General features: G+C 40.1%; 1 protein-coding gene across 5 annotated transcripts in view; it reads right to left on the reverse strand.

Moving 5' to 3' along the window:
• Positions 1 to 448: 448 nt before the first annotated feature.
• Positions 449 to 12,747, reverse strand: part of GOLIM4 (golgi integral membrane protein 4) — a 61,293-nt gene continuing 48,994 nt past the window's right edge. For 4 of the 5 annotated variants that reach the window (XM_050965921.1, XM_050965920.1, XM_050965916.1 and 1 more), the window contains 7 exons: positions 12,089 to 12,312; positions 10,701 to 10,780; positions 10,073 to 10,188; positions 8,756 to 8,929; positions 7,904 to 7,972; positions 4,519 to 4,599; positions 449 to 2,451 (listed from right to left, as the gene is read on the reverse strand). In XM_050965921.1, coding sequence (XP_050821878.1) covers positions 2,293 to 2,451; positions 4,519 to 4,599; positions 7,904 to 7,972; positions 8,756 to 8,929; positions 10,073 to 10,188; positions 10,701 to 10,780; positions 12,089 to 12,312 — 903 coding nt within the window. In that variant the 3' untranslated portion in view covers positions 449 to 2,292. The remainder of the gene's footprint in view (positions 2,452 to 4,518; positions 4,600 to 7,903; positions 7,973 to 8,755; positions 8,930 to 10,072; positions 10,189 to 10,700; positions 10,781 to 12,088; positions 12,313 to 12,747) is intronic. The other variant, XM_050965918.1, reaches the window with a different exon arrangement.

Genomic DNA, 12,747 nt, shown 5'->3' on the forward strand with positions numbered 1-12,747 from the left:
AAAAATGTCTATAGTTACAGATAATCTAATTTTTCCCATATCTCCTTTATTTGTAATGGAGTCAGTTTTTTCTTTTTTAGAGGCCTCTCATATTGCGAGGCCCTAAAATGTAGTTTAGTTAGTTTATGCCTTAATCTGGCCCTGCCCGCTACAAACAGTTAAATCAGTCAATATATTGTAACACTTTGGACAATTACAGTGGAATTTTTGAAGAGCTCAAAGCATTGGCCATACTCTGTTCTGATTGAGTTCAATGGGAATTTTACCACTCACTTCCCTGGAAACTGAATAAAGCCATCATGCAGTGCTTCTGAAAATCCCACCCCTGCTGTACAGTGCTGCAGTCCTCTCTCCACCCTCACCCCATGAACACATTCACATAAGGTAAGAATGGACATGTACAAAAACAACAATAAAAGTCACACTGCAAAAAGATTGGTAACCCACATTCTAGCTTTATTGACTGCAGGCAAGTTTTTATTATGCCTCAAATAATTAAGTTCTGCAACAGTGACATTAAAAAAAAGACCAATTTATCAAAATAATTGTATTCTGAAGATTATGTACATATTATACATTTTACAGAATTACATAAACAGGCATTTTTATACATGTTGTAAATATGGTAACCAGAAAATCCAAAATACATGTTGACCAAAATATTCCTATGAAATGTAAGAAATATATAGGGCACTTTAAAAAAAATTAGAAGTAGTAAAACCATCTTTAAAAAAGTATAATTGAGTTAGTAGAAATTGAATTAAATTACAATCATATTAAAAAGTTAAACTAAAAATATTACTTATGTATCATTCAAAAAAATTCAAGAGAAAGAAACACACTTTCCTTTATATATTAACACCTTCACGCTTGTAGCGATGGTATGCCTCATTTCCAGCAATGGGACATAGCCTAGGAAATCCAGATTTCCCTTCCCCAGCGGGTAATTCAAGAGTACCACAATGGTTAGATTATAGCCTTTAGGCCTAACCCCCTTAATTTAAACAGTAAAGGTGTGTAACAGTACAAATATTGTATATTTTCATGCACCTCAATTACATTAATTGTAGGACGTGGTATACTTAATACTAACATACATTAACATTTTGGCATACAGTGCTAAAGGGAAGCAAAACACACTGCAGTGTGCTTACAGAAGTTTTATCATTGGTTTGCTATTCACCGGCTGAGCACAACAGTATATATAGACATCCCTCTGGATGACCGCTGCAAGAAATGTGGGGGCCTAAATTCAGAAGGGGATGTCTTGTACCAGTCCTATTAACTCACTTAAAATGCCTTAAGCCCTTTTACTCTCCAAAATGCATGTTCAACAGGCCTTACACACAAATGATCATTAAAATGTTTTGATGATAGTGGGCCAGATAAACATTTTATGAACTAGTTTGAGTATCACCCAGTTATTCTTCCTGTAAACCTTCATTCTTCTAGTGCAGAGTCAGTTTTCAGCTGATGGGACTATTTTGATTTTGCATCTCTGATTGTCTGAGTAGTTCTTTACATAATGCATTCTACACCTACTTTACCCGCAGACCACCTTTTATTATCTGCTGTGATTTTTGTAACTGAAGCACCTTGATACACACTAAAATTAAGTTTATAATAATTGTACATAAACAGCTGTTAACCTTAACAGCTATTAACAGCACCATATTCTTAAAGCTTTTATAGCTTGCATGTTTTAAAGTTGCACTGCATGTACATGCTGAGACATGATCGTGCAAACACATATGCCCATGTTTGGCTTTAATGGGACTATTTGCATGCTTAAAGATAAAGAAACTACTCATTGTGGCCTAAAAGTTAAACACCTAAGCATTCCAGGATTGGGGATTCAGTGTGTAATTCAGCTAGCTCTTACTCACCCATGAATCACTGAAGGCAATGAAATTATTTGAATGACTAAGGTTGAGTAGTTTTAGGCACGAGATCACTTCACATATAAGTTACAGTGTAAACCGAATGCTCTTTCCAAACTTGGATACTAGGAAAGTTTACATTTATACCCAAAAAGCTCTTTTAAAACATTACCAGAATTACGACAAGAATGAGACCTATTCCATTGTCTGTCTTTGTGTTGCCTTAATATAAAAGAGATGCTAATCTAGAATATCAAAATTAGTGTATTTACATATATGTATGAAAGCATCTAATAGAAAAGTAAAAAACATAAAAGGCAAACTTTGAATTACTATAATTAAATATCCTTAGAAAAAAGTTTGTTTCAAGCAAGACTCTTTTGTTGAACATGATCCATAAAACAACAAAGAGTTACATTTCCCCTCTTCTATGGGCTTTTGCTGCAATGGCGCCACCTTCCTCCTCATCTTCCTCTTCCTCCTCATAATTTTCTTCATGACCTTCTTTTTGGTTGTTCTCTTTGTGATCTCCTTGCTCACGGTCTGCAGCTTCATTGTTTTTTTCATCAGCCTGAAAAGATAAAACGAAAACAGAAGGATTCAGTGAAACTACTGTGACACTCTGTACCTCAGGGGAACACCCAGCATCCCCATGTTCACCCTTGTAAAATGATTGTGTGGCATCCAGTGCAAAGTTTGTCATGTTGAATGTCTTCAGAAAGCTCATGATGCACTGAGCATGGTTGTTGTAGAGATGTTATAGTAATGTTATAGGTTATAATTTCATGTATATAGTTATGAGGCTGCAAATGTATCCTCGTGGCTTAAAGCAAGCCCAGGCAAAAACTCTCCAAGAGCAGAGAAGCAGTTCACACCCCATCAGGGCATGTATGGGACAAACCCAGCCCAGTCTCACAGGAATAAAGGATGCCGGCCTAGGCAGTATCAAAAGAATCTGTTGGACTCCCGAGTGACTCACCCCCCCCCCCTTCCTTTGGCCAGTTTGGAACGGCAATGAAGTAATGCTCACCGGACCCTGAAGGGGAGTGGGGGCAAAGCCAAGAGGGAAGAAAGGACATGATAAAAGGGAGAGATGTTTGCCAGGCTCTTCCTCTCTCTTCCACCTACATCTACAGACACCACACCAAGTGACTGAAGCGCTGATCAAAGCGGAGAGCCTGGCTGAAGAGCAGCCAGTCAGCCTGTGGTGAGAAGCATCTAAGTTTGTAAGGGCATTGAAAGTGTTACGATCAGCTTAGAATGCATTTTGCTTTTATTTCATTTGACCAAATCTGACTTATGTTTTGACTTTTATTCACTTAAAATCTCTCTTCATGGTTAATAAATCTGATTGTTTATTCTACCTGAAGCAGTCTGTTTGGTTTGAAACATGACAGAGACTCCCCTTGGGATAACAAGCCTGGTACATATCAATTTCTTTGTTAAAATGACAAACTCTTATAAGCTTGCAGTGTCCAGCGGGCATAACTGGACCCAGCAAGACTGTAGTTCCTAGGGTTGTGTGTGAGACCGGAGGTACTGGCTAGTGTCATTCAGTTTCACAATCCAAGGAGCAGCTTACATGGCAGAGGCTGTGCGTGAACAGCCCAGGAACGGGGGCTCTCACAGCACAGCAGGGTAAGTGGCTCCCAGAGTCAAGGATTGGCGTGACCTAGCAGATCACCGGTCCAGATAACACCAGGGGAACAGCACAAATACATTTACCCATAAATCTTTTAAAAATATATATTGTGTGGTGGTTATAGCATATCCCAAAACACATGGCTGGGTTGGGGTAAAATTCTGGTGCAGGGCAGGACAGAACTTTATAGTTCTGAGGAAGTGACGGCAAAGGTGGCTTTAAGCCTCCGAATTCTGGGATTCTCTGGAAGCTGATGCGTCATAACCCAAAATCTCGGTGGAGCTATCGGCCTGCCATAACCCCATCCACTATGTTGAGGCTTGCAAAGTGGCCTATGTAAGGCAGGCTGCAGCTGTCCTATACAATTTCTGTGGCAAGGGGACTGTCTCCTATCTAGCTCTGTGGTTTTATAGCCCTGTATTATGCCACAGAGTCTGTAGTGGGGATGAAAGTTTCATCCTTTACAGTCTGATCCTGTTGAAGTTAATGTCAAAAGTCCCATCGATTTCACAGTAGCAGGATCATACCTTTAGTGAGTTACCGTATTAAATGTGGTTATAATGGAATATTTATAGAATTCTATAATCCTCATACATGACAGAATAGCACATTACACAACACAATACGGATTCAGGCAGTTTCTGGGTAGTGTGTCTTGGAGGCACAGCACAGAATTTGCAGCCTGGATGTGTGTGTGGGAGGGTGGGGAGCAAATTCAGAGATACAATTAACTAGGTAACAGTAGATGAAAAAAGGGGTGATTCTCATGTGAAGCTGGAAGAGTTGATGAAGGAATTCTAGATGCTAGAGCTGAAGGCTCTCCAGGTTGAAAGGATTTTTGGGAGGAACAGGAAGTGAAGTAGGGCAGGAGGCAGTTGAGGCAGAGTTTGAAAGTTAATTTATGCTTAAAAGTGAGCTACAGCCTTTATTGTGTAATGTCTACCATGACTGTAGCTTTGTTAAAGACAACTAAACCTACTATGATTATGTACCTACATTTTCATCATTTTCACCATATGGCTCTTCTGCATTGTGTTCCAGTTCCTTTTTCTTCTCTTCAGTCAAATCTTCTTGGACCTAAAAGGCACAACGTACAGCTCTGCAAATTTCTGGTTTCCTTTAAAATTAGCGTGTGGCAAGTATAATCCTTCTACCGTAGAACCTCAGAGTTACAAACATAACTCTGATACGTTCGTAACTCTGAACAAAAACATTATGGTTATTCTTTCAAAAGTTTACAACTGAACACTGACTTAATACAGCTTTGAAACTTTACTATGCAGAAGAAAAATGCTGCTTTCTCTATTTTTTTTTTAGTAGTTGACATTCAACACGGTACTGTACTGTATTTGCTTTTTTGTCTCTACTGCTGCCTGATTGCGTACTTCTGGTTCCAAATGTGGGGTTGACCGGTCAGCTCATAACTCTGAGGTTCTACTGTAGTATTACAATGCAAAACAAAACAAAAACCCTGTTTAAAAAAAAATCACCAGCACATTGTTCATCTGCACTGAAAAGAAATGTCTGAATTTAAAGTACAATTGTCATACAGTGCTCCCCACTACAAACCAACACACATGCACACATTGGAACTGAGATTTCTTTATCAAGTTTGTCCCTCTCCTTCAAAAGTAAAACTATTGTATTAAGTCTGTACAGTGATTTTGATTAAATCAATCCCATCAGGACGCTCCTATAATTAGATTTCAGGCCTGACATGTGATACTGACATTTAGTGGTGTATACAAAAGACCAATTTCCTCCTTAATCTTTTTAATATTCTTTCACTAGTATGTGTAGTGACCCTGACGCTGATAGGGTCCAGAGTGACCTAGACAAATTGGAGGATTGGGCCAAAAGAAATCTGATGAGGTTCAACAAGGACAAGTGCGGAGTCATGCACTTAAGACGGAAGAATCCTATGCGCTGCTACAGGCTGGGGACCGACTGGCTAAGCAGCAGTTCTGCAGAAAAGGATCTGGGGATTACAGAGGATGAGAAGCTAGATATGAGTCAGCAGTGTGCCCTCGTTGCCAAGAGTGCTAATGGCATATTGGGCTGCATTAGTAGGAGCACTGCCAGCAGGTCGAGGGAAGTGATTATTCCCCTTATTCCCCTTTATTCGGCACTAGTGAGGCCACATCTAGAGTACTGCATCCAATTCCCTCCCCCGCCCCCACTACAGAAAGGATGTGACAAATTGGAGAGAGTCCAGCAGAGGGCAATGAAAATGATCAGGAGGCTGGAGCACACGACTTATGAGGAGAAGCTGAGGGAACTGGGATTGTTTAGTCTGCAGAAGAGAAGAGTGAGGGGAGATTTGATAGCAGCCTTCAACTACCTGAAGGGGCGTTCCAAAGAGGATGGAGCTCAGCTGTTCTCAGTGGTGGCAGATGACAGAACAAGGAGCAATGGTCTCAAGTTGCAGGGGAGGAGGTCTAGGTTGGATATTAGGAAACACTATTTCACTAGGAGGGTGGTGAAGCACTGGAATGGGTTACCTAGGGAGGTGGTGGAATCTCCATCCTTAGAAGTTGTTAAGGTCAGTCTTGACAAAGCCTTGGCTGGGATGATTTAGTTGGGGATTGGTCCTGCTTTGAGCAAGGGGTTGGACTAGATGATCTCCTGAGCTCTCTTCCAACCGAATCTTCTATGATTCTATATGTCAGTCTTCTTGTGCAGCTCTGCAGGTTTATTTTGCCCCAGTCTTGCCAACAAGATTCCTATTGCCTTTTATGGGAGTTCATGGAATAGCTATAGGATCAAGTGATGTGATTTTTAACTGGATACTCCAGTTGCAGGAAAACTAAAGATTATATTTTAATTTTTTTTCAATGTGACTAAGTTTCTGGCTGCTTGGGCACAGTGAAAAGGCTTGGACCCAACCCACATTCACACTAAGATCCTTTTACACCACTCTAGCTAAATAAATAGGTCTTAAATTGGATGAAAATGTAATTTACTACTGATTTATGGCTCCTTTACACTGCTAGTGTTGCATAAAAGAGGGAATGGTGAAAATTAGAATCCAGCCCATTATTTTTTTTAAAAAACCTGGTTATTCCAGTGGCTCGCCAGTACTGAAATGTTTTCTTCTTGTCTGTAGGAAAATTTGTAAGGAGCAACAGTGTAAAGTTCCTCACTCTGCTTTGGTGATATACTTGGATCCATTTACTGGAAATACTATTGCTAGGAATGGCAGAGTCAGTGGCGGATTAGCCACTGAGCCAACAGGGCCCATGCCCAGGGTCCCCCGGCCAATTGGGCGTCCCTGTGCCCCGACCCTGTTCCCCAGCAGGAGTGCTGGCTGGAGTGGGGAAAAAACCCTGTATCCTGACCCTGCTCCCCAGCAGGAGTGCAGGGAGGTGGGGGAACAGAGGGACTTCAGGTGGAAGGGGTGACCTGTTCTGGCCCAGAGCCCCATCAAACTGTATATGCCTCTGGGGAGAGCAGCTCATTTTCCATACCCATTTGATTCTCAACTGCTCTGTAAATACTGCCAATACGGGTACCAGTTAGTTCTTTTATGGACACCAAATCGTTTCACATAAAACGTTGAATAACTGCCAGAGGCAACTTAATACCAGTCGCTAATGACCTGGGTTGATTTCAACATATTTTAAGAAACTGGCAAATGTTAAATACATACCATTTAATTTAAACAAGAAGTAGCAGAATTTCATAAGTGAGCATTGAGCAATCATATCTACTGCTTTGTAGTACAGTACTACAGGTAAAGCAGGACATGGCCGTTATTAGTTAAGTGTTGAAGGGCTGCAGAGCAGCATATAGGCATGCATGATTAGCCTGCAACTCAAAATTCTGAAGAGGAAAAACGAAGTTGTTTCCACTGTTTTCTCAGTGTGAAAGCAATGTACTGACAGCTTCTTGGCTATTCAGTTGCATGCATACTGGGAGCTTAAATAGCTCAAACTACTTTAATGAACCACGGATAAATTAGTCTGAGCTAAGGAGTCGGTAGTTAACTGGGAAAACTGCTTGCATGAAACAGAGGTATGTGATTAAAGCATGACATATCAACGAGGCTTTCAGTGGCGCTAGGAGGGCTAGAGGTTTGTGTTTTTTTTTCCTGAGTTGTGATCAGCTTAATGCTTTCGGTAACTGCATAATTAATGCTAAAAACTACATAGGAAATTAATGTACTGCCATACATCAGCATAAGTACTCAAAAGAAAAAATTATGATTGAAGTATTACATCAATGACCAAGGGAGAAGTGATGATCACTTCCCACCTTCCCAAAAGCTATTAAGGGAAAAATGATACTTTTTTACTTTTATAAAACTGACTGACGTTCACCAAAGTGAATTGAGATCTGTTATGCTAGCTGAGTTCCACATATACTCTACACTCTTTATTACCTCTTCTTCTCCCTCTTCTTGGTACTGTTCATCCACATTATCTTCTTGCTGGTCAGGATTTCCTGCCATCTGCAGAAACAAACAGAATGGAAACTTAGTTCTACCATGCACGTCTCTTAATTTTAGTAATCCAGATGGTTAGAACTACTTGCACTGTAACTAAAATATCCTATATTCCAGAATAATAGTGTAGCTAATTCGTTGGATATCATTAATAATAGACTGGTTACATCCTTTACACCAAGTCAAATTAAAAAAAAAAAAGACAGTGGACCGATTATAATGAAATCATTGCACAACACAAATCGGACTGCATACAGACAAAAAAATACAGTCCCTGCCATACAAAGTTCACAGTCTAATGGCAAATACAATAGGCAGGATGCAATGGTACACACACAAGAAAAAACTGAGCAGGCTGTTTATTGGGAAACCTCGCTTGTGAAAATCATGGAAGTAAAATTCTGTATGAGGGATATGAGTGAAGACAGGGCAGTGGCTTGGAGAATTGTAATGGGAAGTTGTTCACGCAGGGAGCAGTGTACAAGGTGACATGGGGATGGCAGCAAAACAGGGCACTGAGCCTGGCTGCGGGGATGAGAGTGATGGGATTAGAGACGAGGTCAAGATATCACAAGAAGCAGTTCTGTAATTTTACCTGTGTGTACTGTATAGAGTATAAAAACTGCCCAATTAAAACAAAAACAAAGGTCAGTGTCTTGGTATCACAGTTTGAATGTTAGTTACTGTCCTTCCTCATACAGCATCTTTAGAACAGCCATTCTCAACATAGCTGTTAATACGTACACACAATTGCACATGTTCTACAGATGCTTCCTTTTATCCACTCACCACTAAATGTTCCTCCATCTCAGGATTCTCCTGCTTCTGATTATTTTGTTTGTGCTGCTCATTCTCATCTGGCACATTCTCTTCTCTCTCTTGTTCAGCTTCTTCAAACTCATCCTCTCCCTGATTGTTAGGATCATCAGCTGGGTTCACATCTTCCACAGCTGCCTTCTGTAACTTTTAGAAGGGTGTATTGTATAAGTACATTAGTCTCAGCAATTCCATTTCACTTGACAATTATTATAGTAATAGCCTCAGGGCTGATCCAGTGCCCGTTGAAGCCAATAGGAGTTTTTCCATTGGCTTCAGTGGGCACTGAATCAAAACCTTAGTGATTATGAAAAGTACCAGATTTACAGCACTGGAAATAAATACATCAGCTCTGAATAAGGATACAGCTGGGATGTGCTCATCTGTCTACTAGGAACTAGACTGAGGCTACCAACTCATTCCACATAGGATACTGCAAGGCTTTCGGTTATTGGTAATACAGCAGGTGATAACACCTGATAAAGTACAGCTCAGTCAGGACAACAAAGACAGGTCAGAATAGTTTAAGTGTCAAACTCTGATCAGGCCTGACTCCACATAGCTCACAAAAGTTGCTCTCCGTGTTACCCTAGGCTGTGATATCTTGACCTGAGCCACATTTGTATCAGTTACTTAAGGGTAAGGTGACCAGATGCCCTGATTTTATAGGGACAGTCCCGATATTTGGGGCTGTGTCTTATGTAGGTGCCTATTACCCCCACTCCATCCCCATCCCGATTTTTCATACTTTCACCTACTTAAGGGAGAAAATGCCTGATAGCTCCTCAACCTTTGCTATTCAATAAATGCTGTTTTTCCTTTACGCTTCTTATCCAATATTATCCCACAGATTTAATACTGCAGCTGCCAAGGCACCAGTAACATCTTTGGGCTAATATATATTCTTCGCTTCAAACCTTTGCCACACAATCTAGTAGTCTAAATAAAGATGCATGTATGCAAGATCATGTATACACCACAAAACTGTACAAAATATAATGAGGTATTTATGTAGAATTGGATTCTCCCCTCTCCAAGGTGGCATCTACTGTGATGGACAGCTGATGAAATGCTTGTTTACTGCTTTTGTATCGGAGTGTTCCCAGTTTTAGTTTCAACAGTGTCAAAATCCTCATGCAGGGTTATATCAGAAGCACAGATCTGGGGTGTGTTGAAAGACAGAATGCCTTCAACCATGATGACCCTGCTCATTTCTAACAAAACAAATAAAAAAGAGAGAGAATTTAAATTGTGTCCCAAATCTTATTTCAACAGCCAGATTTGTCTTACCACTGGCCTGTCTGCCTGCTGGTTCTCTGTTTGCTCTGGTTCTTGCTGCTCATTTGCATTAATTTGGTCTTCTACTTCTTCAGCTTCATCTTGGTGCTGATTGTCCCTTTCATACACTGACAAAATTAATTATTAGAATGAGTATTACAGTCGCTCCTGGAGTCTCCAAATGAGAAAAAAGCCGCATTGTGGTAGGTGCTGTGCATACGTGTAGTAGTCCCTGCCCTGAAGAGCTCATGATATAAACAGACAAGACAGACGAAAGATTTAGCTTAATTTTACAGATGAGAAACTGAGATACAGAAAGATTATGTGATTGGTCTGAAGTTACACCGGAAGTCCATGGCAGAGCCAACAACTGAACCCAAATCTCCTGAGATCCAGTCTAGTGCCTTCACCACGAGGCTGTCCTCCCTCTCATTTGTATATAATCATAACTGCACCCATATCTTAGGCAATACAACGATCACAAATCACTAATGAAACATAGTCACTGATTTTAATCATAAAGTAAATACAGTGCTCTTATTGGAATCCAAAGCAGCTATATTTATTTCTGAATGGATGAGACAATCTGACACTAAAGACAGTTCAGATGAGGGGGAAAGGAAAGAGAATTCAGTCTCACCTCCATCCTCTTCGTGGATGCCTTGCCCCTCTTCTCCTTGTACAATATCATGGTCCATATTGTCATAATGAGCTTGTTGGCTAAAAAATTATATGCAAAAAGTTTCAGTTTCACAGAGACAGTTCTTTTTTTTTTTTTTAAGGATTCCCAGGTTTACTTTCCTGTTAGCTAAGTTTTTCCATTAGCATTTTAAAAATACATTTTTAACATACATTATGGAACACAATGATTTTGTGTAGGATACCTTACTAGCCTTTGCATCGGTTTTCCTATCTACAGAAATGGTGGTGGGTAGTATTGGCTTATTCGTAGGGCTGTTATAAGGACACAAGTTAGTGTCTGTACAGTGCTTTGAAAATGTAGGGTGCTAAGAAATGAAATCAAAGAGTCTAGTATTCAAAAAGCTGTTAAATAATGGTCCCAAAGCAAAGAAGTGATACACATGTACCTGAGCAATTTAGGCTTTGATCTGGCAAGGAGTTTGCTTATGTGGCACTCCCTCTAGAATTGGGGATTTGGACAGTACTAGTTCACTTCCTGGTAATAAGGCTTTTCTTTTTTTAAATATTGCTCATGTTAATATTTCCCTATTACTCTGTGTTTCAGAAAATATTTCTGTAAAGATCATTATATAATTTTTGAGCTTCAAAAAAAAAAGTGAAGGCCACTAATGGTTTTGAAATTATCTAAGCAGGAGATCAGAAAGAGTATTAACTGAAGACCGTTATTAAATGGGAGACAGAAAGGGGTTGTGGGGGGAGAGAGAAGATAATCTACAGTACATAGACTATAAGCTAAATTTACAGGACCTTGATGTACACTCAAAAGGTTCTTTATTTTAATAGGCCACAAAAATGTTTGAACATCACGGATATGAATCAAACCAATTTTTTTTAATAAAATCCAAAGAGTTAATGCTAAAAGTTCATCCTTAACTCATGCTAAAGGCTACACGAAGCAAGTGATTTTAGCCCTTCACTTTCATGAGCATCAAGTTCACATGACATTATTTTAAAATATCTTCTATTTAAGGGGTGCTTTTCATCCTAAAAGATCCTAACACATTTCAAAAACTGAAATTGTCTATGTACAGCACTGCTGACGCGTACCCACCTCTGGGGTACGGAATAACAACCAGGTAGCACAAAACAAGCCACATGACTGTACTGGGAAAATATGTATAAATGTCCAAGATACTAGGCATGTACTCGGGACAGCTAGTCCCTCTTGCAGCTCCAACCTCAACAGCTACCCTCTATTTTTAGCGCACTAGCATGATGACAGCTAGCAGGGTATGTCTCCTCGAGGTGCAATTTACACCGAAGTGCAGACATACCCCATGAAACCCAGAGTGCAGAGCGCAGCATACATGTAGGGAAGTTGTTAACCTTAGCTGGTTTTTGTACTGCTCTTCTCCTCGTTCAGCTTGTCTCCGTAGTGCAAGCTCTTTTTCTTGAAGCTGCTGCTGCCGTAATAACTGCCCTTTCAGTCTCTGCTGGTGTAGAGATTCCTGATGTTCTCTTAGCTGTTTGGCTTCTTCAGCTCTTCGGGCGGCCAGATGCTGCTGTTCCAACTGTTCTTCATAGGCCAGTTTGTATCTTTTTGTTACACTCTGTGTCAAGAAGTGAAAGAAACATGTTTGAGTATATACACTTCTGAACTTGCCTTCCTGGGTACCTATTTCCTTTCAGTATCGGAATGATTTTCCTGGTACAACACATATTACCAGCAATGGACGTGCTAAAACTACTCATGCCAGAAAAGGAGAGGATGGGAGAATTATGCAGACAATGGATAAGATGGAGAACAATGTATAAATAGCTGTTTTGTGATCAGAGTCAAACTTCACTCTTGAAGCTTTCATCATCTTACTTGAAGCTACACATTAAATGCTCCCATTATAATCACAGCTGCTTTTTTTAAAATGAGGCTGTGGTATAAAGTTTTTAGCACCATAAATCTGATGCTGCCACAGTACTAGGATCCCATGTTGACAGGCACTTATTTTAGAAAGTTAAAAAAAATTGCTACTACTGGCTGTCTAAAG

Source organism: Gopherus flavomarginatus, chromosome 8, assembly GCF_025201925.1.
Source record: "Gopherus flavomarginatus isolate rGopFla2 chromosome 8, rGopFla2.mat.asm, whole genome shotgun sequence".
NCBI lineage: Eukaryota > Metazoa > Chordata > Testudines > Testudinidae > Gopherus > Gopherus flavomarginatus.